Source organism: Geotrypetes seraphini, chromosome 4, assembly GCF_902459505.1.
Source record: "Geotrypetes seraphini chromosome 4, aGeoSer1.1, whole genome shotgun sequence".
Taxonomy (NCBI): domain Eukaryota; kingdom Metazoa; phylum Chordata; class Amphibia; order Gymnophiona; family Dermophiidae; genus Geotrypetes; species Geotrypetes seraphini.
The window spans coordinates 167,001,759-167,029,258 of NC_047087.1; the positions used below are offsets into that span (position 1 = coordinate 167,001,759).

General features: G+C 43.9%; 1 protein-coding gene across 9 annotated transcripts in view; it reads left to right on the top strand.

Moving 5' to 3' along the window:
- VRK3 (VRK serine/threonine kinase 3) overlaps window positions 1-27,500 on the top strand; it is a 255,863-nt gene that overhangs the window by 200,685 nt on the left and 27,678 nt on the right. For 7 of the 9 annotated variants that reach the window (XM_033941762.1, XM_033941768.1, XM_033941764.1 and 4 more), the window contains exons 13-14: window positions 1,491-1,549; window positions 22,874-23,031. In XM_033941762.1, the coding sequence (XP_033797653.1) occupies window positions 1,491-1,549; window positions 22,874-23,031 (217 nt within the window). Of the gene's footprint in view, window positions 1-1,490; window positions 1,550-6,275; window positions 6,451-22,844; window positions 23,032-27,500 lie in introns of those variants that run through there. The other 2 variants (XR_004539198.1, XM_033941765.1) reach the window with 2 other exon arrangements.

Consider the following 27,500-nt stretch of genomic DNA (forward strand, 5'->3'; position numbering starts at 1 on the left):
TCACTTGGAAAAAAGATATAATCTTGTCAAAACCTTTTATTCTTAATAATATTTCGCTCAACTTGGTTTCTTCTGTTAAAATACTAGGCGTAACTATAGATGATAAATTAACCTACCATGAACACATCTCTCTTACTGTTAAAAGCTGTTTCTTCAAACTACAACAGATACGCTCAATCGCCAAATTTCTCAGTTCAACATCGATAAAGATACTCATTCACTCCCTAGTAATTTCAAAAATTGACTACTGCAATGCTCTTTTACTCAACATCACCCAGAAAGAAAAAAGGAGACTGCAGGTAATACAAAATACGGCCATTAAACTGATATATAACGCCAAAAAATTCGACCACGTTTCTCCTCTTTTAAAAGACGCACATTGGCTACCAGTCAGCCACAGGATTACCTTTAAAATCTTATTACTTATTTTTAAAACACTAGCATCCAACGAACCACTTTATCTCTCGATTTCTAATTCCTTATAATTCTCAACGTTCTCTTCGATCATCCGGCCAAAACATGCTGTCAGTACCCTCTTTGAAAATTATAGGTACACGTAGATCTGACATGTTCACGGTCATGGGACCACAATGGTGGAACACTCTCCCTCAATACATTCGATCTGAGAAAAACATTGTATCCTTTAAAAAAACTTTTAAAATCTTACTTATTTATAGATGCTTTTAATAACTAAAACTTTTACAAGCTTCTAAGATGCTTTGAACTGTGCTTTGGATTTTAGCCCCTGACCTCTTGTTCCCTACCTTTTTTCTACCAAATTTAAGATTGTAAACTTTAACTCTTCCCTACCCCTTCATGTCTGTATTTTACGTAACTATATTGTTAATCGATAGTTTCGCTGTATTACTTTCTGTATGGATTTTGTACATCGCCTAGCAATTTTAATAGGCGATTCATCAAATGAATAAACTTGAAACTTGAAACTTTTGTATCTGCTGTCTATACGTAATATGATTCTTCCATCCCCAGCTGACCTTCCTAACCAAAAAAGAATGGACATAGACCAAGAGACTTATGGGAGAAGAATCGTTATGGGAGAGAGGCAGCATGGCCCTTGGGGGAGAGTTTTAGAAAAAATTGCAGAGCTGAAAAAGCAGAGGGGAAGGGATCCATTTTCAGTAGCTCTGAGTGGTAAAATGAAAGCTAGCTACTTAACTTTAGGAGAGGTATTTGTTCTATTAGATTTGTCTGGCTAACTTTAGCTGAACAGTATTAAATATCAGTGCTGTCCAACTAAAGTATAACCAACCTCAGGAATATGTTAAACCCTTCTTCTTAAAACTAGGTAAATTTGGCTGGACTAATTTAACCAGTAGGTGGAAGGTAGGTAATGAGATAAGAGATTTGTCCAGGTATCTCCTTGTCACAGAGATAAAATATTGGCCTCTTCAGTGCTAGTTTTTTTCTTTGTTCTTATAGCCTACTTGATTAGTTAGTGATATAATGTGTTTTTTATTTAATTACACCAGGTATAAAATAGATATAGCAGAATTCCTGAGACAGTGCTATGGCAAGAAGAAGATCCCAGGTACTGTATTTAAATTTTACAAAATTAAATTATAGCAAGGGCATAGATCTATGAGGGGCTATACTTAGGTAGACCCTAGATCACTGAAGTAAAGGAGTAAAAGGGACAAAGAGGAAGATTACCATTCTTCATTACTGAAGATTGAAATTTGGAACTTAGGACCAGATTCTCTAAAGTCACCATACATTTAACGATGGTACTAAACCATCATTAAATGTACATATTTTACCTCCCCATTCTCGAAACAGCTCACCGTGGTCTTTTCTGTGTTTTCTAGCAGCCTCTGATTGTACTATGCAAATGTAATACAGCAAGGTCATTAATATTAAAATGAGCTCTCCTTGTGATTCTCAAAAAAGAATGCCCCTCCATTTACATGGAATCAGGACTGATATTTACTGGCAGGATCTGAACTGCCATAGCTTTACTTTCCTGTCAGTGCCCACTCCCTCCTGCCAAAAGGTTCTTCTACCCTGATGGTCTAGTGTGGCCCCCACCAACCCCATACCTTGTTAAGAAGGCCAGAAGGAGGGATGCTCAGTCCTCTTCAAAATGGCTGGCTTCTCTTCCCCCTTGGGAGGGGCCTTAGGCCCCTCCCAGTGCATCCCAGGATGCACCAGGAAGGCCTGCCATTTTGAAGAGGCGGGCCTGCTGGCAGGAGGGGAATGAACATCCCTCCTGCCAGTCTTCTTAACAAGATGAGGGGATAGTGTTGGGGGCTGCACTAGATCACCAGGATGGGAGACCCTTTCAGCAGGAGGGAATGGGCCTTCCTCCTGCCGATTTAATTTAACAGTAGGGGGCTCGGCCCAGTGGTTGGGGGAAGGGGGGTCTGTCCTCAAGAGCGAATGGAAGGGAGGAATAGGGGGCTCTCACTGCCAGCTGAGCCGATTGCAGCAGGGGGGGAACCCTGGTTAGCTAAACCGGCAGGGAGAGCAGCAGCCATGGGCATGTTTTTGGGTTTTTTTTTTGGGGGGGGGGTTAACCGTTTTTGACAGGAGGGAGGAGCTATACCTAGTGATTGCTCTTCTGAGAAAGTGCCAGACACAGTTCCTCCCCTCCTCTTTAACCGGTGATTCTCTGCACAAATAGTATATAATTTGCATGCTATTATGCTGAGAATCGCCAGAAACAAAAATCACTCCCACCAAGGTATTTTCTTACTGTGGTGTCAGAGCTTACAGAATCTGGCCCTTAGTTCATTAGACGAAGTTACAGTGTGACTCAGTGTAAAAAGCATGCAGTGGTAAAAGTAGGGTGTTTTATCTTCAGTTTAGACTGGCTGAATACTGTGCTTTTTTGTATGAATTTGCGCATGTCCTGTTGAAGGCATTATTCTTCATTGTAAAAAGATTGGGCTCAAAGTTGGGTCTGATATGTTTGCTTATTGAAGGATGGAGGGTAAGAGAGGGTATTTGGATAAATTGATTTCTTGGGGTATTTGTGAGGCTTACAAAGGGAAAGTGAATCACAGATGCTAACTTAATGGAGTGCTGTATTTGTATTTGTTGAGTTACCTAGACTACTGCAACATTGTCTATCTAGCAGGCGTTAAAATTTTTTTCCCAGATTGCAGATTATTCAGAATGCTGCGGTTAGACTCATATTTGGCCTGAGGGACTACATCACTCCTTTTTATCAAGAATTGCACTGGTTGCCTATTGAGGCATGTATTATTTTTAAGTTGGGTTGTGTTTATTATAAAGTTTCTATAGGTCAAGCACCATCTTACTTAACTTAGCTGACTCCTTTCTTGTTTCAGCTCAAACACATTCCAGGAGATCTCATGCTCTTTTTGTCTTTCTGCCTGTCTGTAAATTCAAAAAGTATCATGAACATGCTCTTTCCTATTAGGCAGCAACTTGGGACAAGGATTTTAAGCATTTACTATTGACTTCCATTTCTTATTTTATATTTTAGAAGACAATTGAAAATTTGTCCTCTAGGTTCTTGGGTAATTGATATTCTATATTTGTTGTTGCTTCTTATTTCCATATTCAGTTGTAGTTTATTACTTAATCTTTTGTTGACTGCATAGAACTTTATGCTTATGTGGTCTAAAAATTGAATTTTATGTTATGTTATGTGTTTTCCACTGAAATTAGTGGTCCAGTCCCATAATGCAGTGTTTCTCAACCCAGTCCTCTTTCCATACCCAGCCCAGTTGAGTTTTCAGGATATCCACAATGAATATGCATGTACTGCCTCCTTGGTATGCAGATGTATTTCATGTATATTCATTGTAGATATCCTGAAAAACCAACTAGCCAGATGTGCTCAGAGGACTGGGTTGAGAAGCACGATCATGTATCAGGATAGGTTTGTCAGAAATCCAAGAATAGCCTCAAATATTCCTGCTGGCGCTGGGTAAGTTTGCAGTGTTAGAGATTTTTTTAAATTAAATTTTTGTAATATGTATGTCAAAGAAAATATAGACCAATACAAGTAGCCCATGTCAGTGGGAAAAGTGTACATCATAGAAATGAACAATAAACAAAAAATATCGATATCTACTACATAAAGCAGTTATTATTTTCTAGAGTGCCTAAACTTAATGAGTACCGTATTTTTCGCTCCATTAGACACATCTGATCATAAGATACACCCTAGATTTAGAGAAGGAAAACAAGAAAAAAACCATTCTGAACCAAATTCTCCCTGCCAGTCTCTGTACCCTGTCCCCCCTCTGGTTGTCTAGTGGTAGGCCAGGACAGGGCAGGCAGGCCTAGTGGCTGGCAGGGAGGGATAGGGCAGGCAGGGACAGGCAAGCAGGCGGGTAGGTAGGCAGGCAGGCAAGCCTCCCTCCCCCCAGGCAGTCAGCAGGAAAGCCCTAGCCTCTCCCTCCTCCCTCCCTATTTTTAATTTGGCAGGGTGGGCAGGCAGGCCTCGGCCTCTCCCTCCCTACCCCCCAAGCAGGCAGCAGGCAGGCCCCGGCCTCTCCCTCCTTTTTAAATTGGATAGGGCAAACAGACAGGCCCCGGCCTCTCTTTCCTCCCTACCTACACACCAGGCAGGCAGCAGGCAGGCCCCGGCCTCTTCCTCCTCAACCCCAGGCAGGCCCTGGCCCTCTTCCTCATCCCCGCCGCCCCCCACGCGTACCTATTTTTTTTTTCCCCCCTTTTACTTCTGTTTGCGCCCTTGGCTGGCTGGCTGCCTGGTTCCCACCACTTTCTCCCAGAACTGCTAGCTGATACGGCTGCCTCCTTTTCCGTTCTTTTGCGGCATAGCAGCACACCAGGTTGCCTGCATGGTCCCATGCCACTTCCCACGGGACCAGGCAGGCAATCTGGTGTGGCGCTATGCCGTGAGAGAATGGAAGAGGAGGCAGCCGCGTCAGCTGGCAGTTCTGGGAGGAAGCGACGGGAACCAGGCAGCCAGCCAGCCAAGGGCGCCATGTCCAGCGAGGAAGGGCGGCCGCATTAAAAATAGGTAGTAGGGGGGAGGGCGCTTGGGGTATTCGCTGCATAAGACGCACCTTAATTTCCATCCACTTTTGGGGGGAAAATAAGTACGTCTAATGGAGTGAAAAATACGATACATTATATTCTACTCTCTCATGCCTGAGAAATAACTTCTATCCTTTTCTTGATATTAATAAACTTTTCTGTGAAGGATCTACAAATTTATTTATTAGAATCTATTTACTGCCTATTTTGAAGAAATGTTCCCAAGGGTGGTGTACGATAAAAATAAGTCAAACAGGTAATAAATAATTAGAATAGTAAAAATATTCAGATAACAAAACATTTGAATAGATAGCATAATGTGTAAACAAAAGTGGAATTCTTAGACAAGGAGTTAGAAGAAAATTTGTATTTCTGATCCTGATAGGTAATAAGGCACTGGCATGGGAACCTTCCCTCAATGCAATTATCTGAACCCTCAAGGACAGAAATTTTGTGCTGCTGAATACCACACAACACAGCAGGAAAACTTTGAATCTTCTGACCACATAAGAAGAAATCTATCTTTTTGAAATACTGTTTATGTATAAATGTGTTTATTGAACATTAACACCAGCAAGATATTGCAACGATGAATCCACTTAAGTAGTTCAATATTTTATGATATATATTTTGAACCTACCTTTTCCCACAAGTAAGGGCCTAGCCAGCCCTCTGTTTTTTTGGGGGGGGCAAGGGGTGAGCTGGATGGGCAAGCAAAAATTTTACCTTTGCTAGGAATGATGCCAAATCTCCACCAACAAAGAAATTCTTGCCAAAAGAAATTGGCTACCAAAGTCCTGCCAGCCAAAGCGATTTGCTGGCCCGAGCTGCTCCCCACCTCCTTGTGCTGCTAAAATAAAGAGAAAGTCAGCAGTGCCGCATCAGAAGCTGGAGGCATGCCACTGACTTTCTCTTTTCTGCAGCAGCACAAGGAGGTGGAGAGCAGCTCAGGCAGCAAAACTCTTTGGCTAGAAGAATTTTGGCATCACTGCCAGCCATTTAACAGATGCTGTAGGTTTGGGGGGTGGCAGGGGGCAGGCCCTCCCAAGGTCCTCCATAACTATGTCACAGACCACCAGCCCCCACCTAATCTTCCCTTGTCTCTCCATTCCTAGATAAACAACTTCCCTTCATTCACCCTGTATTATCCCTCTGACCACAACCTAACTCTTCGAGTGTGCGCTCTGAAGGGCTTGGTCTTTGATAAGCCCCTCATGACCTATTCAAAATCATCTCCCACCCCACCCACACTAATCCTGCTCCCTTACTCCATATTATAGGGACAAGGACCTGTGCTTAGGAGGAGCATATTATCTGTAGTGTTATTTCACCCAAGTGATTCAAGATGAAGTTCATGCTTTAGGAGGAAGCAATTGTTTATAAGGATCTCATATCAAAACAAAACAAATTACATCTGGCAGTTGACAGAATGCCTTGCAATCCCGTAACTTCAAAGTAAGTGCCTGCAACTTGTTGCACAAGTGTGAGAGTGACGTGTTTGTGTCCAATATTAGAAAATGCATTTCTTTCTCGCACACATACCTTGGCCATCCATAATCATGGGCTCCTTCCCTTTAGTCATCTGCCCCAGTGAACTAAATGTCACAGTCTAAGGGTTCACTCCACAAATCGAGCTATGGCTCTTCAATAATATTTTATTTGGTGGCAGTCCCACAAAAAAATGTTATTAAATTTTCTAGTACATTTAGAGCATGTAGGTGTATCTGACCCTTACTTCTTACATATGTAGTTTAGATTGAGTGAGGTATGCTCTGTATATCAACCTATATTGGCTCTCATAGATCTACACTACCCACCTACTTAAGAACGTCTCTCAACTATTTAAGCATATTTCTAGTGTAATATGTGTGTCATTCTGGACAGTAGGATATTCTCCGTTTGCTCATGAGCCATGCAGAAGGAATCCATTCTAGGTTTTCAACTCCTCTTCCTCCTTCGGTTCATAGACAACCCCGCGAAAGACAAAGGCGCGCGCCGACAACTGAGCGCAAGACAGAGGCGTGCGCCGAAGAAAATTACAGTTTTTAGGGGATCCGACGGGGGGTTTTGTTGGGGAGCCCCCCCCCAGTTTACTTAATAGAGATCCCGCCGGCGTTATGGGGGGTTTGGGGGGTTGTAACCGTCCACATTTTATTGTAAACTTAACTTTTTCCCTAAAAACAGGGAAAAAGTGAAGTTTTCAGTAAAATGGGGGGGGTTACAACCCCACAACGCGGCGCGATCTCTATTAAGTAAAGTGGGGGGTTCCCCCCCCCACACACCCCCCTTCGGAGCCCTAAAAACAGTAATTTTGTGCGGCGCACACCCCCGCACTGCGCTCAATTGTCTGGGCGCGCCTTTGTCCCGGCGCGCTTTTGACCTGACACCCCTCCTTCTCTTGAGGACTCTGCTACTCTTTCTGTTTTTCCTTCTGAATGTGAGCTTGAAGGTGTCTTTGTGATCTGCTCTGTACATTTCTTTATTTTGGTATTTTTTGCGATTGCAGTTTTTGTGGCTGTCAGTGCACCAGAGCTGTTCAATGAGGGGACAACTCTGCCTGCATAGAGAAGAAGCAGACAACAGGTTAATTCCTCAGGGACCTGTTTGGACAGCCTGAAGAATCTGTTGTGGAGTTGGGGTCCATATCCCTAGTAGCTTAGCTCGCTTACTGTATCGCAGGGGCTTGAGCGCAGGCTGTTAGGCACCTTCAGGCTCAGCAGGGTGCCAGCTGCAATTTCACCTCCCCCCTTTCGCTTGCACAGTTTTGAAGATCTCGGTGTTTGGAGGACTGGTTGATTGAGGCAGGGATTCTTCTCCCAGATCCAGCTACTTCTTTTTTTTTTTTTTTTTCTTTAATATTTATGCACACATTTAATAATTACAATATCAAATGATACCAGGAAAAAAAGGATTCATACACATAGTTTAAAAATAATTTAAACATATAAACAAAATTCCTTTCCAAGCCCACAACCATTGGGAAGACATACTACTAAATTTAACTACAAAAATAAGAAGAAAATTAAAGAATAGGTTCTTGATTCACCCTTGCGAATCTTAAACCAATCCCTACTGCTTACGGGACTATTACTTCCTCCAATTCTCAGTAGTGAAACATATTTAATAAAGAAGAAAAACTCATTTCTGTTCTCTAGCTAGTAAAAATTGTTGTAACTGAATAGGATCCCAAAATACATATTCAATGTCTTGTAATTTGACAAGACATTTACAAGGAAATTTTAGATAATACTATGCGTCGAGGGATACCACTCTTGCTTTTAGTTTTAGAAATTCTTTCCTTCTTAATTGCGTAGCTCTCAAGACATCAGGAAAAATTCTAACCAAGTCTCCACAAAATTTTGTCAATCTGTTTTTAAAGTAGAGTTTCATTATTAACATTTTATCTATCTCACTTGAAAAGGCTTAGGTCCCAATTCCTGCCCCATACTTTCTGAGTCTCTGTCATTTGAAAGTCAGATGCACCTGGGAACATATTGTAGAGGCCAGAAATGATCTCCAAACATATCCAATTTTATTATGAACTTCACATTCCTTTTATATCTTTTACATGAATCAGTGTTGTCAGCATGTGTTAGCATGTGACGTAAACATAAACCATATATGGACACAGGTCACATGAAACTTTAAAGACATCAGCATTTTCCTCTATCTCTGGCTGGAGTCCAAAAGGTCAGAAAAAGCCTTAACCAGCAGAGCTTCTAATCTAAATCTGTCTGTAAATACGGCTTAACAAAACAATTGAATTCACTTCACAACATCTCTGTTCAAACATACATGTCTTTGTAGTATTTTCAAAGAGGGAAAGACAAACAGAATCTGGCTTTCTTACAGCTGGAAAACATGGCCTAAGGACATGATACGTGTCCCTTCATCACTCATGCATGTTATTACTTAGTGGACCTACTCTGGATCACATCCTGACTATCCTCCAAAAACTCTGTCAAATTTACTTCATTTGTGACCAGGTGCTTGGTATAATCAAAAAGCCAGAATGAAAGAAGTTATCCTGCCATTGTATCGGGCAATGGTGCGCCCATATTTGGAGTACTGCGTCCAATATTGGTCGCCATACCTTAAGAAGGATATGGCGTTAGTGGAGAGGGTTCAGAGGTGAGCGACACATCTGATAAAAGGTATGGAAAACCTGTCATATGCTGAGAAATTGGAGAAGCTGGGTCTCTTCCCTGGAGAAAGAGGAGTCTTAGAGGGGATATGATAGAGACTTATAAGATCATGAAGGGCGTAGAGAAGGACAGATTCTTCAAACTAAAAGAACAAGAAAGAACAAGAGGACACTTGGAAAAGTTGATAGGAGACAGATTCAAAACGAATACTAGGAAGTTCTTTTTTACCCAACGTGTGGTGGACACCTGGAATGCGCTTCCAGAGGATGTGATAGGGCAGAGTACGGTACAGGGGTTTAAGAAAGGACTGGACAGTTTCCTACTGGAAAAGGGGATAGAGGGGTATAGATAGAAAATTACTGCACAGGTCCTGGACCTGTTGGGCCACTGCGTGAGCGGACTGCTGGGCACGATGGACCTCTGGTCTGACCCAGCAGAGGCATTTCTTATGTTTATTGCAATTTCTTTTGTGGCACATGATAAAAATTATTCAATGGGAAACTATCCGCATTGGGTAATCCCAGTATTTCTTTAAAATATTTCCTTAACAGAATTTCAGGAGACAGTAAATGAGTTACTGGGAAATTAAGCGGAGATTCCTCGCTCTATACATATTTTCCATCATTTCTATTTTAGAATGTAATACCGTAGAATCCTTAACAGCAGATACTGAGACAGCTTAAAGTGTATTACTTTGAGTTTCAACCACACTTAATCTTTTATCCAGACAACTTATATCGGAATCCACATTCTCAAATTTTTGAGAAACAGTCTTTGAGAATTGCAATGTTTGTTTCACTGTTTCTCTGAGAAACCCTTCAACTCTAGATATACCTAACCACAAATCTTTTAGGGTAATATCTTGTGTTTCCACTGCTGGTGGTTGATCCTCTACTACACTTGAAAATTCAAGTGGTTTAGGTATTTCATTAAGGCTAATTTACTTATCTGAGTAGAGGTTACCCCATATTCAGTGGAAATAGCGGGAATGTCTTTCCCACTATCACTAGATACTGGGTGAAGGGGGGGGGGTCCTTTCGAGGGGACTCATTGATGCACCTGATACAGGAGAAGTCATATCCAATAATGTTTGTGGAAGATTATTAGCCGGAAATGTCAAATGCCTGTCCATGGGGCCAAACATAGCTGGTGTGGAACTTTTAGGTTTAATTTTCCTCTTCCCCATGATCAGACCTGAGTTCCTGCTCCTCGTTGATCCAAGGGGCTCCCAAGGGGCAGGACCTGCCCCTTTGGGCACGCCCCTTCGGCCACACCCACAGCAATGGAGTCAAATTTAAGAAGAGTGTAGAGACGGACCTGGTGACGTCAGGGGTACGTCTCCGCTAGTGCCTGCCCGGAAAATCCCAGTCAAGCCTTTGCCGCTGCTGCAGGGGACACAGGGCACATGTAGAAAGTCTCCTCCAGCGTCCCAATTGTGAGTAGTAGCTCCCGGTAATCCGCGGCAGCGGAGTCAATTTAAGAAGAATGTAGAGACGAACCCGGTGACGTCAGGGGTCCATCTCCGCTAGTGCCTAGCCAGAAAATCCCACTCAAGCCTTTGCCGCTGCTGCAGGGAACACAGGGCATATGTAGAAAGTCTCCTCCAGCGTCCCAATTGTGAGTAGTAGCTCCCCCAGCTACTTCTTAGAGCTGAGGTAGATTGCAGCACCTTCAGAGCACATGTCACAGTGAGTAAGGCTATTACAGCCTCTGGGCAAAATGGTCAACTATCAAGATTATTGAAGATATGAATTATGAAGTGAAGGAACATTGTTGAGAGACGGTAACAGCAAGAACCTGTATCTAATGGTCAACTATCAAGATTATTGAAGATATGAATTGTGAAGTGAAGGAACATTGCTGAGAGATAGTAACCACAAGAACCTTCATCCAATGGTCAACTATCAAGATTATCAAAGATATGAATTGTGAAGTGAAGGAACACTGAGAGACAGTAACAGCAAGAATTGACTTTTTCTTTTTTCTTTTTTTTTTAACTATCTGCCATATATCAATTAAAGACATTTTGATTCCAGGCACTTTTGAATCTGATGAAACAGGAAAAATAAGCACACTATCAAGAGCAGTAGCCAATTTCTTTCACCTAATCCCTTTCTGACTGTACCATCAACATGAAAGAAGAAACAGCTTATCTACAGAACCCTTCCCAATGAGGGTAAATACTATAGATGTCTTAGATCAGCCTTTTAATTTTTCATGATACAAAACAAGTCACCAAAGTAGTTTTTGGTATGATCAAAGTCTTCTCGTTCTATCAGTGCTCCAAAGCAGCCTGGCATGGACCTGTGGCTGCATGCCAGGCCTGCAACATATGGTGTTCTGGTGAGGGGCCCTGCTGATGTCACCTAGACACATATGCCTGCATACTACCACCATATGATTCCAGTTGTTCAACTGGTTTTGCTCACTCTTCTGCCACCAGTCACACACAAATCAGTACATTCTTCCCTGGCAGCTGTAGTGATTTACCGTATTTTTCGCTTCATAAGATGCACTTTTTTCCCCAAAAAAGTGGGTGGAAATAAGTGTGTGTCTTATGGAGCGAATACCGCCTCCCCACTCCTCTCCCCCTGGTACCTTTTGTAATCCTGGCAGTCCAGCGTTTCCTCCAGCAGCCTTTCACACTCCCACGGTGCTGAGCATTGCTCAGAGGTCAGCAGAACTGTGATTGAGCCAGATCGTAGTTCAGAACAGCCCCTGTCTCGGCATCCAGCTCCACCAGCCTGCCCACCCGGCGGAGCCATTTCCACCTCAAGCTCCTTATCCGCCTGCCACGAGTATCGGCTCTTTGCACCAGGCCTTTCTCTTCCCAGTGGCCCCCACCATCCAGTCTTCGTCCGCTGCCTCCCCTGCACACGCATGACTGACACTGATGCTCTAAGGCATTGGCGAGCAACGGCCATGACCAAGTGAGACTTGGGCGGAAGTTGCGTGCAACAGGCATGCTGTAGAACAGTGTATGGGCTGCTGGACTGCGGATTCCTCGAGCCTGCTATTTCCTTCTGTGCTGGATAGAAGAAAGATGCTGGAGACCTGTGAGAGAGACATACTAAAGGAGTTGAGGGGTGGGAAGTAACAGTGCGATATACTAATCCCGGGGGGGGGGGTGTAGGGACAGAGAGACATAAGAGATGGTGGGCATGGAAGATGAAGGGATAGAGACACAGAGGGGCAATGCTGATCAGTAGGGGAGAGGGAGGGACAGGGAGAAAGAGGATGAAATGGAGGACAAGATACACACAGAAGGAAAATGCTGAATATGAGGGCAGATGTAAAAACAGAAGGGAGGAAAGGAACTGGATATAGAAGGGAGATGTTTGTTACACAGGACAGATAAGGCTGCAGGAGGAAGATAGTGGACATGGAGAGAGGAGAAATGTGAGATGGACAGAAGTTACTAAAAAGACAAGAAAAAATAACGCTTTGGCAGCTGCTTTCATGGAGTGTCTGTTTATTTATGGTCATTTACCCTAAATCAGTTGTTACATAGTAATCACATGGCCCACAATATCTGACTGAATGTGTACTCAAGTATTTTTCCCTATCTGTCCTGGTTGGCTCACAATCTGACCAACATACCTGGTGACTTGCCCAGGGTCACAAGGAGCAGTGCTGGGCTTTAACCAGCAACCTTGTGGTGCAGAAGCTGCAGCCCTGACCACTAGGCCACTTCTCCATTCCAATAAGTGTGTCATTCTGGATGGACAGGTAATATCCCAGTACCCGTGAGCCATGCAGAAAAAAATCCACTCTGGTTTTTGAATCCCTCCTACTTCACCAGTGGGCTCTTTTATCCTCTTCCACTTTTTCCTTCTGCCCACGAACTACTCTACTTATTTCTTTATTTTTTTTTTCTCCAGTATTTTCATGATTTTCTCATCTCTTTCAGTGTGAACAGCTCTCCTGGTCAAGGGTCCAACTCTGCCTGTGTGGAGGAGCAGCTGACAGGCTGATCCTTGTGGTATCTGTTGGCCAGTCTGCAGAAGCCTATTTGGAGCTTGGGTCCATTCTCCTTGTAGTATTGTTCGCCTAATGCGTTGCAGGGGCTTGAGTGCAGGCTGTCTCAGCCTCGTCTCGCAGGGTGCTATCTGTGTTTCGCCTCCCCCATTTTTGCATCTGCGGGTCCATGGGCACATGATGTAAGGACGTTAAAGATGGTAAACAAGACACAAATTATGTCATTTAACAGTAATTCATTCAGTCTCTCCTCTATGGCCTTATCCCCTCTAAGTGCCCTTTTTGCTCCTTGATGATCCAGTGGTACCACAGGATCACTTACAAGCTTTCTGCTTTTGGTATACCTGAAAATGTTGTTACTAAGAATTTCTGCCTCTGGCAAATTTCTCTTCATATTCTTTTTTAGCCTTCTTTATCAAGGCTTTGTTTCTAACTTGCCAGTGCTTATGTTGCTTCTTATTTTCTTTATTAGGATCCATAGCCTCTTTTACTTCACCTTTTAACCATGCTGGTTCTCATTTGCTCTACTTTCCACCTTTGTTAATATGCAGAATATATCTAGCGTGGGCTTCTACAATGGTATTTTTAAATAACCTCCATGCCTGATTTAAAGTCATAACCTTTGCCACCAATCCTGGAGAAGGACCGAGATTGTCTTGCAAAGTTACACACGAGAATGGAGTAGATACCATGCCGCTCACAGAAGAAAGTGTTTATGAACAACTTGAAAAATTGAAGGTAGACAAAACGATGGGACCGAACAGGATCCATCTTAGGATATTGAGGGAGCTCAGAGAGGTTCTGGCGGGTCCTATTAAAAGATTTGTTCAACAAATCTTTGGAGACGGGAGTGGCTCCTGGAGATTGGAGGATGTGGTCCCTATTCACAAAACTGGTCGCAGAGATGAAGCAGGAAACTACAGACCGGTAAGCCTCACTTTGGTTATTGGAAAAATAATGGAAGCGTTGCTGAAAGAAAGGATAGTGAAATTCCTAGAATCAAGTGGGTTACAGGATCCAAGGCAACATGGTTTTACTAAAGGCAAATCATGCCAAATGAACTGATTGAATTTTTTGATTGGGTGGCCGGAGAATTGGATCAAGGGCATATGCTAGATGTTAATTTACTTGGATTTCAGCAAAGCCTGTGACATGGTTCCTCATAGAAGGCTCTTGAACAAACTTGACGGGCTGAAGTTAGGACCCAAAGTGGTGAACTGGATTAGAAACTGGTTGATGGACAGACGCCAAAGGGTGGTGGTTAATGGTATTCGCTTGGAGGAGGGAAAGATGATTAGTGGAGTCCCTCAGGGATCAGTTCTGGGGCCAATCCTGTTCAAAATGTTTGTGAGCGACATTACCGAAAGGTTAGAAGGAAAAGTTTGCCTTTTTGTGGATGATATCAAGATTTGTAACAGAGTAGACACCGAGGAGGGAGTGGAAAACATGAAAAGGGATCTGCAAAAGTTAGAGGAATGGTCTAATATCTGGCAACTAAAATTCAATGCAAAGAAGTGCAGAGTACTTTTGAGGATTAGAAATCGGAAGGAGCCATATGACGTGAGAGGCTGATATGCACGGATGGGGAGAGGAACCTTGGGGTGATAGCGTCTGAAGATCTAAAGGCGAAGAAACAGTATGACAAGGCGATAGCTGCTACCAGAAGGATGCTAGCCTGTATAGAGAGAGGCGCAACCAGTAGAAGAAAGAAGGTGTTGATTCCCCTGTACAGATCGATGAGGCCCCACTTGGATATTGTGTTCAATTTTGGAGACTGTATCTGGAAAAGGATTAAAAAGACTTGAAGCGGTCCAGAGGAAGGCGATGAAAATAGTAGGCGGATTGCACCAAAAGACGTATGAGGAGAGACTGGAAGCCCTGAATATGTATACCCTCCTAAAGGAAAGAAGGGACAGGAGAGACATGATTCAGACATTCAAATACAGTGGTACCTTGGTTTACGAGCATAATCTGTTCCAGGATCATGCTCGTAATCCAAAATGCTCATTTTTCAAAGCAAAGTTCCCCATAGGTTTTAATGCAAACTCAGAAGATTCGTTCTACAACCGAAGTTTGCAGTGGTGGCCCAGGGGTGAGAACTTGCCTGCAGGTGATGCACAGCGATTCCAAAGTGTTGCCTTCCTTCCTCGGGGTCCCCATGCGGCTGCCCTCCTGCTTCTGCAATGCCTCTGCCGTCCGTCAGCACTCTCCCGGCTCCCATCTAAACTGGCCATCCTGAATGAGCATGCGCGCGACTTCTCTCCTAAGGCAGCCGCTCCCCCGACAACACGCTCACCACGTATAAGGGCGTACAGAGGTTTAGTTCAGTTTAAAATGGTAAAACCAGAGGATATAATTTGAGGTTGAGGAGTGATAGGCTCAAGAGTAATATTAGGAAATTCTTCTTTAAGGAGAGGGTGGTGGATGCATGGAATGCACTTCCGAGGGAGGTGGTGGAGAAGAAAATGGTAACAGAGTTGAAACAAGCGTGGGATGAACATAGAGGATCTCTAATCAGAAAATAATGGGTATACATTGAAGGAACCTGTGCTGGGCAGGCTTGCACGGTCTGTGTCTTGTATATGGACATTCAGTTGAAGATGGGCTGGGGAGGTCTTTGATGGCTGGGATGGTTAAGATGGGCTGGAGTGAGCTTTGATGGAGACTCCAGTAGATAGAACCTAAGCACACTACCAGGCAGGGCTCTGGGTTTCTGGCCCAGCAATATCTAAGAAAAAGTGCCATTTAAATTAATTTATGGAGCATATATGGTTCGGTAGACTAGAAGGACCATTCAGGTCTTTTTCTGCCGTCATTTACTATGTTACTATGTAGATCGCTTTGATTGCACAACAGAAAGACAGTATATCAAACCCCACTACATTTACCATTACCTTTATAGTCGGGCAGACTGAATATGCTATATGGTCTTTATCTGCTTTCATTTTCTATATTTCTATGTTAAAATTATTTGTAGCAGTTGTGAAGTCAATATCATAAACCACGCAAGGGAATTCCTGTGTGTATTCTGCCAGTTTGACCTTCACTCAACCCGTTTTACAGCATGAGGGAAGAGGGAAATTTTCAAGAATTTGGAGACCGTATCTGGCGAAAGACGTAAGAAGACTTAAGGCGGTCCAGAGGAAGGCGACGAAAATGATAGGAGGCTTGCGCCAGAAGACATATGAGGAGAGACTGGAAGCCCTGAATATGTATACCCTAGAGGAAAGGAGAGGCAGGGGAGATATGATTCAGACGTTCAAATACTTGAAGGGTATTAACGTAGAACAAAATATTTTCCAGAGAAAGGAAAATGGTAAAACCAGAGGACATAATTTGAGGTTGAGGGGTGGTAGATTCAGAGGCAATGTTAGGAAATTCTACTTTATGGAGAGGGTGCCTGGAATGCGCTCCCGAGAGAGGTGGTGGAGAGTAAAACTGTGACTGAGTTCAAAGAAGCGTGGGATGAACACAGAAGATTTAGAATCAGAAAATAATATTAAATATTGAACTAGGCCAGTTACTGGGCAGACTTGCACGGTCTGTGTCTGTGTATGGCCGTTTGGTGGAGGATGGTCAGGGGAGGGCTTCAATGTCCGGGAGGGTGTAGATGGGCTGGAGTAAGTCTTAACAGAGATTTCGGCAGTTGGAACCCAAGCACAGTACCGGGTAAAGCTTTGGATTCTTGCCCAGAAATAGCTAAGAAGAAAAAAATAATAATAATAATTAAATTGAATCAGGTTGAGCAGACTGGATGGACCATTCGGGTCTTTATCTGCCGTCATCTACTATGTTACTATGTAAGAATTGATTTTATCCAGGTAACTGCTTGCTTATGTGTGAGTAAAATTACACCAGCCTTCATCATTTTACTTACACCAGCCTCAGATTCACTGGGTCATCCCTGGAGCCTTCTTGAAAGAGCAGCATTACATGGGCTATGTTCAGTCCTAAGGTACATTGGCAGATTTTAATGATAGGTTACAAATTAGCAGTATCAGAATGATGGGGTGAATGATCCAGTAGTGGTATTTTCTATTTAGTTTGTCAGTATTGTCTGGTACATCTTTCAGATTCACAAGATTTGCTTTAGATTTCAAGAAGGGAAGATGAACTCCTGGATATGCCCTTTGATTGTTCAATCTCAATCTTATTTTAAATTTAGGAAACTATTTAAAACTTATCTATTTGATAAATACGAATGTTAATTTTTAACAATATATTAATGATGTTTTTTTTTGTTTTTTTTAATTAGCTATATTTATCTTATTGAATTGTATTTCTTCACTGAAATGTTTCAGTTTCTCTTGCTGTAAACCACCCAGAACTACTGGTAGGGTGGTATACAAGAAAATAAATTATTATTATTATTATAGTGTGTTTGAAATATCAATTTCAAAAATGCTTCTGGTATGAGTACATCTCAAATTTCTCTGTAATAAAGGCTGAAACAAAGACTTGTTTAGTTTTGTTGTTTTTTTTGGGGGGGAGAGGGTATATGTTTTGTCATCATTGAGCACTTTTTTCATTTCTAGTTATTCAGTTGATACTCCTTTAGGCTTTCTGGTTTCAGTGTACTTGAAAAAAAGCATTTATTATTATTTCCCTCACTAGTGTTTAAGCCCGTTACATTAATGGGTGCTAGTAAAGCCTCCTTCCCTCACATGTCCCCTATTTTTAGCCCCAGCTCCAAACCCATTTTTACACCCCCAGCCCCCTTCTCCCATCTTTTCCCTTTCAGCCCCAGCCCTCTTTTCTCACCAGCAGCATTTCCCTCCCCACTCCACTTTCCTGTGCAGTAGCAGCAGAAGCATACCCTCCCCCTCCATTTCCCTGTGCAGCAGCATATCACTTCCCCCACCCCACTTCCCTGTGCAGCAGCACCTCTTCCCTACTCCCCTTATCCAGCAGCAGCTCTTCCCTGCTCCCCCTGTCCCTCTTCCCTGCTCCCCTGGTCCAGCACAACTCTTCCCTGCTCCCCTTGTCCCTCTTCCCTGCTCCCCTGGTCCAGCACAACTCTTCCCTGCTCCCCTTGTCCCTCTTCCCTGCTCCCCCTGTCCCTCTTCCGTGCTCTCCCGGTCCAGCAGCACCTCTTCCGTGCTCTCCCAGTCCAGCAGCACCTCTTCCCTGCTCCCTCGGTCCCTCTTCCCTGCTCCCCCTATCCAGCAGCACCTCTTCCCTGCTCCCCCTATCCAGCAGCACCTCTTCCCTGCTTCCCTGGTCCAGCAGCACCTCTTCCCTGCTTCCCCTGTCCCTCTTCCTTGCTCCCCGGTCCAGCAGCACCTCTTCCCTGCTCCCACTGTGCCTCTTCCTTGCTCCCCCGGTCCAGCAGCACCTCTTCTCTGCTCCCCCTGTCCAGCAGCACCCCTTCCCTGCTCCCCCTCACTGCTTTCCATACTTTGTCCCACCCCCACTCTCCGAAGCCAGCCTGCCTGCCTGCCATCCTCTGTGCAGTAGAACCCTCCCTCCCTCACCGCCACTATCGCCGCCGTGCAGCCAACCCCACTGACCCTCCCACCGCGAGACGACCGTCAAACCTACTGGCTCCAGCAGCGGCCGCATCACACTAAAGACGCTGCTTTACGGCCTTCCCATGCTCTGATTTCCTCTGCTGGCGTCTCTGATGATATCATCAGAGATGCGGAAGAGGAAATCAGAGCATGGCAAGGCCGCGAAGCAGCGTCTTTAGTGTGATGCGGCCGCTGCTGGAGCCAGGAGGTTTGTGCGTCTAGCGGGACAGCCCGTACATGAGGGGGCACAGCACATCCGGCGACGTATTAGAGGCGGATCTCTCCTGAACTTCCACGTTTCCCCCCGCCCCCCCCCTCTCGAGTTAGCGCTCCTAATAATTAAATCTCGCCACCTCAACTTGTTCCGGACGGAAAGTTTACTTTAAAGATTATATATAATTTTTTTTTTAAAAACCATAACAAAACCAAAAAAAAGAGTGAAGCCGAGTTGCCATGGTGAGGGGCAGAGGCCGGAGGCGGGCAGGAAGGAGGAGACTGACGGTTGAGGCTCGGGAAGGCAACGGCAGGACTCCGCGTTTGTTCCTTCCCCCGCCATCCGCATCTCCTTGCGGCCCGATGGCGTCTCGTGAGCTGGACTGTGACATGTCGGCCATTGGTCTCAAGAAGGTAACGTGCAGGCCGTTTACGGCTGTTGTGTGGTGCCGTAGTAAGCACGCATGCACACTCTTGCCGGCCACCCCGACAGATCAGGGATCAGGGAACATGGGGTAAGAGTGCGCATGCGCGCTTAGCGTTTTATTATAGTAGATTGGCTAATTTACCTTAAATTCTATCTTGGCTTGCCTTGATCCATGCTTTAATTATGAACAAAGTGGATTATTATAATTCATAGTATACAGCAGGGGTGTCAAACTCAATCACATAAGGGGCCAAAATCTAAAACATAGGCTAAGTCGCAGGCCAAATTTTTTATTAAGATACTTGGAGATCCTTTTATTAAGGTACACTAACCGATTTAGCACATGGTGAAGATTAGCACACGTTAAATACGCACCTTAATAAAAGGACCCCTTAGTCTTAGTAGAAGTATAGGGTTACAACCTCTCCAACCCCATGCCGGCTCTGTGATGTACTGTATTTTTTTCACCATAAGATGCACTTTTCCTCCCCAAAAAAGTGGGTGGAAAAATGGGGTGTGTACTATGGAGCGAATACCCAAATCCCACCCACCCACCCCCCACCCCCCCGGTTACCTTATTTAGATTGCCGCCGCTGCTCGCCCCTCACCCACCGCCGCTGCTACTGGTTGCTCACTGCCGCGGAAAGTAGAGGAAGGGAAAAGCTAAGGCAGGTGCAGTGATTGCATGCCGCTGGCCCAGAAGTCTTACCCCGACGTCAATTCTGACGTCGGCAAGAAGGTCCAGGCCAGCCATTGGCTGTAAGGCTTCTGGGCTGGCATGCAATCGCTGCACCTGCCTGGCCCTTCCTAGCAAGTAGCAACATCTGTTCTGGGTGCCACGCTGAGCTAGGAGTCCCCCCCCCCTCCCGCTGCTGCTTTGTCAACGTCAAGGGTAAGGGTTCTGGGCTGGCGGTGTGCAATTGCTGCACCCTCCTGGCCCTTCCTAGCAACATCTTCTTTTGCAGGTGCCGCACTGCTAAGCCAGGAGTTCCCCCACCCGTTGCTGCTGCTTCGTCAAAATGTCCTCACAGCAGCAGCAGCTGGAGGTAATTAAATCGGGCGGGGTGGCAGAAGAGGACAGAGGCTGGAAGGCAGTGAGTGGAACCGGAGAGAGGGAGGAAGGGACAATTGTCAGGCCTGAGTTGGGGGGGAGGGGGAAGAGGACAAAGACTGGAAGGCAGTGAGGGGATCATAGGAGGGAAGGAGGGACAATTGCTGGGCCTGAGGGAGGAAGGAAAGAAAGAAAGAAATCACCAGACAACAAGTGGAGGAAGAGGACAAAGGCTGGAAGGCATTGAGGGGGACATAGGAGGGAGGAAGGGATAATTGTTGTGCCTGAGGAAGGAAAGAAAGAAATCACCAAACAATAAGGTAGGAAAAATGATTTTATTTTCAATTTAGTGATTAAAATGCGTCAGTTTCTTTAAAAAGTCATCTGCCTTGACATCTGTCCCTACCTGCCCTATGCCCTGTCCCTGCCCACCACTAGACCACCAGAGGGGGGACATGGTACAGAGCCTGGCAAGGAAAGGGGACAGAGTGTTGAGCCTGACAAGTAGTGTGGGGTTGAGTGCAGAGTCTGGCAGGGAGAATTTGGTTCAGAATGGGTTTTTTTGTTTGTTTTCCTCCTCTAAATTTAGGGTCCGTCTTATGGTCAGGTGTGTCTTATGGAGCGAAAAATACGGTAATCAAATAAAAAATACTTTTCCTCTCTCTTTTAGGTCCTAGTTCACGCTTGCTTTCTTAACACCAGCTCTGGCAGTATACATATTTCAAATCTGACATATTGTAATCACAAAACAGAAAATAAAATTTATTTTTTCTACCTTTTGTTGTCTGGTCATTATTCAAATCATGTTGGTCCTAGGCTATGGTTGTCTTCTGATAACTCACTTGTCCATTTGTCGTTTCCTTCTTTCTCCAAGCTAACCATCCATCTCTATCCTCCCCTTCCATTTCCCTTCCCTCCCCTAGAGGTCTGGAATCTTTCCTTTTTTTTTTGTCTCCATCCCCAAGGGTGCAACGATGAACCCTACCATCCCTGAGTTTTTACACCCCTGGTATACAGAGAGAGAGAGACAAGTGGCCATTCAGTATCACTCCAAGGCTGTGTATCTGGTTGCCTTGTTGTATTTTCATAGGCTTGTACTGATTCAAAACACTGCATTTAGCTTATTGACTAGGAAAGAGGTTGACCACATCTATCCTCTTTATGGTTATTCTTCACCAACTCCCTTAAATTGAATTAAACTGAAGATTCTTATAATGATATTTAAGTGTCTGTATGTGGCTCAGCCCAAATATCTAGTAAAGCTATTACGGCATTTGTGTGTTCTTCCCTGGGTCCATAACAATGAAGACTTCTTGGTTTCTTACTTTTAATTAATTTTTGTATTATTTCTATAACTGTTCTTTCATGCTGAATGTTTAGAGTATGTTGTATATAGATCAGCGAAACAAATAATTTAATATCTTTGAATTATATTTTTTAGACAGCAGAATGCTAACATTGTGCATGTGTTTGAAGACTTTTACAAGACCTTAAAAATCTTGCCTCTGAACATTCTTCTTGCATCTTTCTGTGTTATGAGATCTATATGTATTTATTTATTTCGATTTCTATCCCGTCCTCCCAGAAGCTCAGAATGGATTACAATAGTACATTCACAAATTAAGTTTTAAAGACACGACTGGTTAGAAACAAGGAGCACATAGAAGGCAGCTTATTGAGAGGAGTCTGTATGTTGATGGCAGGTTTAGCAAAAGGTCTTCACTGCTGTTCAGAAGGCCATTAGTGAATCCAGTGACCATATCTGTGTGGGCAACTGGTTCCACAGCCAAGGAGAAAATAACTGTAGGAGTGTTTGCGTGCAGTTTCTATCTGGGCAGTCTTCCTAGGGGGATGCTGTGTCATCTCTCTGTTTCATTGCGGAGGGAGTGGTTGGGGGTTTACGGGTGCAGCTTGGATGCTATGTAGGTGGAATCTTTTGTGAGCCATTACACAGGCCTTGAAAGTGCAGCGCTTGCTGATAGATAGCCAGTGGGCTGCATGGATCACTAGTGTGATGAGGTCGTGAAAGTTGAGGCAAATTGCTGAGTTCTGAATTCGCTGGAGGCGTTTTAGGTCCCCTATGGTGATTCCATTGAATAGGGAGTTGCAGTAGTCCATCCTAGAGAGCACATAGGCGTAGAAGAGCTGGTCTAAGTCTGGTTTTGAGAGGTAATGTTTCATCCTTCACAGTTGGCATAAGTAGTAGAAAGAAGTGGAGACTACCTGTGAGACATGGGCAAAGAGAGACAGGTGACCATCCAGTATCAATCCAAGGCTGTGTACCTGGACTTTTGCTATTAGGGAGATGAATTCCCAGGATAGTGTTCATCCTCAGCAGGCAATGAAACAATTTGCCAAACTTTAATATTGCTACTCATATTCACTATGGGCTGTGGAAATGCTTCAAAAATTGAATTTACAAACTTTAAAAGAAACTGGACAACCAAGAGCAACAATGGAAGGTTTTAGAATGATAATGTATTCTCATGGTTTTGCAATTAGAGCATTATATCCTTTTCTCACAGGTCTTCATGTTCTATCATTTAAATCACAGTGCCCATTCCTGAAATCCATCAAATACTGAAGGACTTCCTGGAACAAGTTATGTTCTTGAACTATGATGAGAAGCCAGAGTACGAGTATCTCAAGAAGATACTTGCACAATCAGCAGACAACATTCAGTGTTTTGCCTACAGCCCACTGGATCTTAAGGTATCGCTTAGGGTAAAGTGCCCTGCTATAGCTGTGCCTCTCCTTGTCTTTTTCAGTCATTACACTATTGGGATTATGCTGTTTAATAGGGTCATTCATTTATAGTAGATACCTCATTAAGCAAAGAGGATTTTCCCCCTGTATCAAATTGCATATTCCCTTTATTGTAGTCCTTCCTCATCTCTATAGTAGACAACAAGATGGTATTCAACCAATGGCATAGCAAAGGTAGGAGGCGCCCAGGGCAGTGGTGCCTCCTGAGTCCTCCTCTCCACACCACCATCACACTCACACCCTCCCTACCCCCATACCTCTTTAAATCTTCACCAGGGGGAGCAGTTTCTCTGGCCTGCTGCTCGCACTAGCATTGGCTTTCCCTCTGATGTCATCTCCTGGCCCCGCAACCCAAAAGTGATTTCAGAAGGGAGCCAGGCCAGCATGAGCAACAGGCAAAGAAGTTGCTCACACCGACAAAGATTTAAAGAGGTACGGGGCAGGGAGAAGGAAGGGCACGAGCATGGCGTGGGGGAGTGGAGAAGTGCCAGTACCCTGACCAAGAGGCGCCTGAAGCAGCTCCCTCCTCCCCTTATGCCACTGCATTCAGCCTCTCCCTAGTATAGGAATAAAATGAAATGGAAAGTTCTCTTTCTTTATCATTACATTACATTACATTAGGGATTTCTATTCCGCCATTACCTTGCGGTTCAAGGCGGATTACAAAAGGTTAGTTTAAGGACAGAATTACAATGAATAAAGAATTACAGAGTTACAGAATAACAGAATTATATGAATTGTAGAGAATAGCTAGAGAGGTAATATGAAGATCTTGAGGGCTTTTAGTGGTCGTGTTGTTATTTCTGTCTTAGGAATTTCTTGAAAAGTGTGGTTTTTATTTCTTTTCTGAACGTCTTATAGTCTGGGGTGGTCATCAGAAGGTTGGAGATTTGGTTATCTAGTCTTGCAGCTTGTGTGGCTAGGAGGCCGTCATGTAGTTTTGTTCTTTTCACTTCTTTGGATGGGGGGGGTATGAATGGGGAGTGCGTTTTTCTGTGTCTGGTGCTGGTTGCTTGGATGAGGCGATTGTTCAGGTATGATGGACTGTCTCCGTGTAGTGTTTTAAATAATATGCAGTAGAATTTGAATTGGATTCTTTCTTGGATTGGGAGCCAGTGTGAGTTGATGTAGGCTTCGGTGATGTGGTCGTGTTTTTTCAATGAATAGACGAGTCCTAAGGCTGTATTTTGGATTGTTTGGAGTTGTCTTATCGTAGTTGCTGGACATGGGAGGAAGAGAATGTTACAGTAGTCCAGTATTCCTAGTATTGGGGATTGTACTATAAGTAGGAATTGTGTGCTTTCAAAGAATTTTCGGACTTGTCTCAGGTTTCTCATGATTGCGAATGATTTTTGAGTTGTTTTGTTTATTTGTGGCTGCATTGTGCAGCATCTGTCTATGGTCATGCCTAGTAGTTTTATGGTTGTTTGGATGGGATATTTGGTTGCGTTTATGTCTAGGATGGTTGTGGTTTGGATCCTGTCGTTTTCTAGGAGGATGAATTTGGTTTTGTCTTGGTTGAGTTTAAGTTTGTGATTTTCCATCCAGGTTGTGACTGCTTCCAGTGTTTGGTGAAGTTCCTCTGTCATGGTAGGTTTGGAGTGATCGTATGGGATGAGGATGGTGATGTCATCCGCATAGCTGTAGGATGTTATGCCTAGATTATCCAGATGGGTTCCTAGAGAGGCAGTGTATAGATTGAAGAGGGTGGGGGATAGTGGAGATCCTTGTGGTACGCCGCATGGGTTTGACCAGGATTCTGATTTTTCTTTGTTTGATTTTACACTGTAGGTTCTGAGTTTTAGGAATCCTTTGAACCAGGAGTATACTTTGTCTGAGATGCCTATTGCATCCAGTATCTGTAGAAGGATGTTGTGGTCTACCAGGTCGAATGCTGCCGATAGGTCCAGTTGTATAAGTAGTATTTTTTTCCCTATACTAAGTTGTTGTCTGACGGTATCCATGAGGGAGCCTAGTAATGTCTCTGTGCTGAAATTTGTTCTGAATCCTGATTGCATGGGGTGTAGTAGGTTGTGGTCCTCTATGTAATTGGTGAGGAGTTTGGCTACTAGGCCTTCTGTAATTTTGACATATAGCGGAATTGAGGCTATAGGTCTATAGTTGGAAGGGAGATTTTGTGGTGCCTTTGGGTCTTTTTGGATTGGTGTGATGACAATTTCGCTGAGGTTGTCAGGGAATGTGCCCTCTGTGAGCGTGAATTGGATCCATTGTAGAATTATGGTGCGGAACTTTATACTAGAGGTGGTAAGGAGATATGAGGGGCAATGGTTGAGGTCACAGGAGGCATGGCTGTATTTTTTGTATAATTTGTTAAATTCTGGCCATTTTATGTTTGGGAATTGAGACCAAGTTCTGTCTGCTGCGATTGCCTCTTTTCCTGTGGAGTGGATTGTGATTGGATTTTGGTTGGATGGGTTGAGTATGAGTGTGGCTCTGGTGTTGGTGATTTTATTCTTGAAATGTTCTGCTAAGATGGTGGGTGATGGTGGAGGTGTGTTGGTGGTGGTAGTGTATGGTTTGGTGTCTGTTAATTCTTTTAGTATCATCCCTCCACACTGACACAGAAACTGATGGGTAATAGCTCACCATGACCAAAACTTTGGCTGTAGTACAAGTGGGCTGTGCAGTCCCAAGTACAATCACTCTGCTCTCATTCTCCAGCTGGTGGAGGGGTAAGCTGGGTTTTAGTTTAGGGCTGTTGGATTTTGTTTACTTTGAGACAATTTTTATTGAACAAACCAGAAAAACATAATGAAAATGGTCCAGAAAAGTCATTCAGGAACTATACAGCATTTAAATATCCCCCGATCCCAATATCCCAGCCCCACCCCTTCCCACCACGCCATCCTTCATAACAAGGTAAACCAGAATATACCAATGAATATCGAACTGTCAGAAGAACCAAGCACAAGAAATGACAGAAGAAAAATGCTGCAAGCAGGAGGAAAGAGGCCTGAACAAGACCAAAGTGAAAGCTGGACACTCAGGGCCTTGGATTCTGATGAGACCCAAGAGACAATGCATAGGGCCTCGCCCCCCCCTAAGAGAGTTAAAAAAGACCCCTCCCCCCAAAAAAACAACCCACAAAATAAGGACAGACTAGGCTGGGGAAAGGCCACCCCAAGACCACCAACCCCTCACTGCTCAAGGCAAATTAAACAGGCAAGGTATTAAAGATTATACTATAGGTTCTATGAGATAAGGACCCCAGACCTGCAAAAAAAACTTAGATTGCCGCAAGGAATGACCCACCCGACCCCTCTCAAGTAACATCAAAGCATGCAGACGGTTGCACCAAGCCCAATAAGTAGGAGCGCGATCCGAAACCCACTCCCCTAATATAATTTTCTTAGCTACCAACCCTGCCTTGCACAAAAAGAGCCGGCCAACACCAGGGGGAAATCGAAAAGCTTCATATTTATCTAAAAGAAACCCCACCGGAGTAAGTGGTATAGAACAGCCTAACAAAAGCTCCAAATAGCATACCACTCATCTCCAGAAAGCCCCGACCACTGGGCAACTCCAAAAAGCACAGAAAAAAGACTTAGGTGCACCAGTACTTTTCTCGCACTGCGCCGACTCTGCAAAACCGGAGTAAAATAATTGAACACATGTCAGATATGCGCGATGCAACACTCGAAACTGACACTCCCTAAGTTCAGCCGAGACAGAAAGGGTCGGGATACGTTTAGATTTTATTGATGCAAATATCATCAAATACAATAAATACAACATCAAAGGACATCAATAATGCATCAATTATTAATATACATAATAAGACAAATTCCAATATCAATAAACCCTCACTTATCTATATGTGTTTGAACCTTTACCGTCCCTCTCCACACCCACCCCTCCCCACCCAATAGTACTCTCTACCCAATGATACTCTCTTCATTTAACTAAATAAAAAGCCCAATTAAGAGATCCAACTTAAAATCGCACTACGGCCCTTAGGATGAAAATCTTGCAAATATGAATCCCAAATTTGTATAAATAACATCTTTCACTTTCTTATAATTCCAGCATCTCTAGCTTCCCAAATGGTCAACTGATGTAATTGGTTCCGCCAATGCCAATACCTCGGAGGATCAGGGATCGTCCAATATTGTAATATACATTTTTTAGCCAAGAGACTCATTTTCCTACACAACGCCCTATTTCCTTTAGGTAAATGGCCAAGAGCTTCTGGCAAATCCAAAATAAAGAAAGAAGAACAGCACAATGATCTTCCAATTATTTTTGACATATAATTTATTATTCGCTTCCAAAAGTGCGGGATACGTTTAATAAGACATCCCATATCTAAATCAGTTGGTCTCAAGTAGAGAATGACACGGTGGCGGTTTACCCGCGACTACTGCGTTTAGCCGCGGGTAACCCGCCAAAAACGG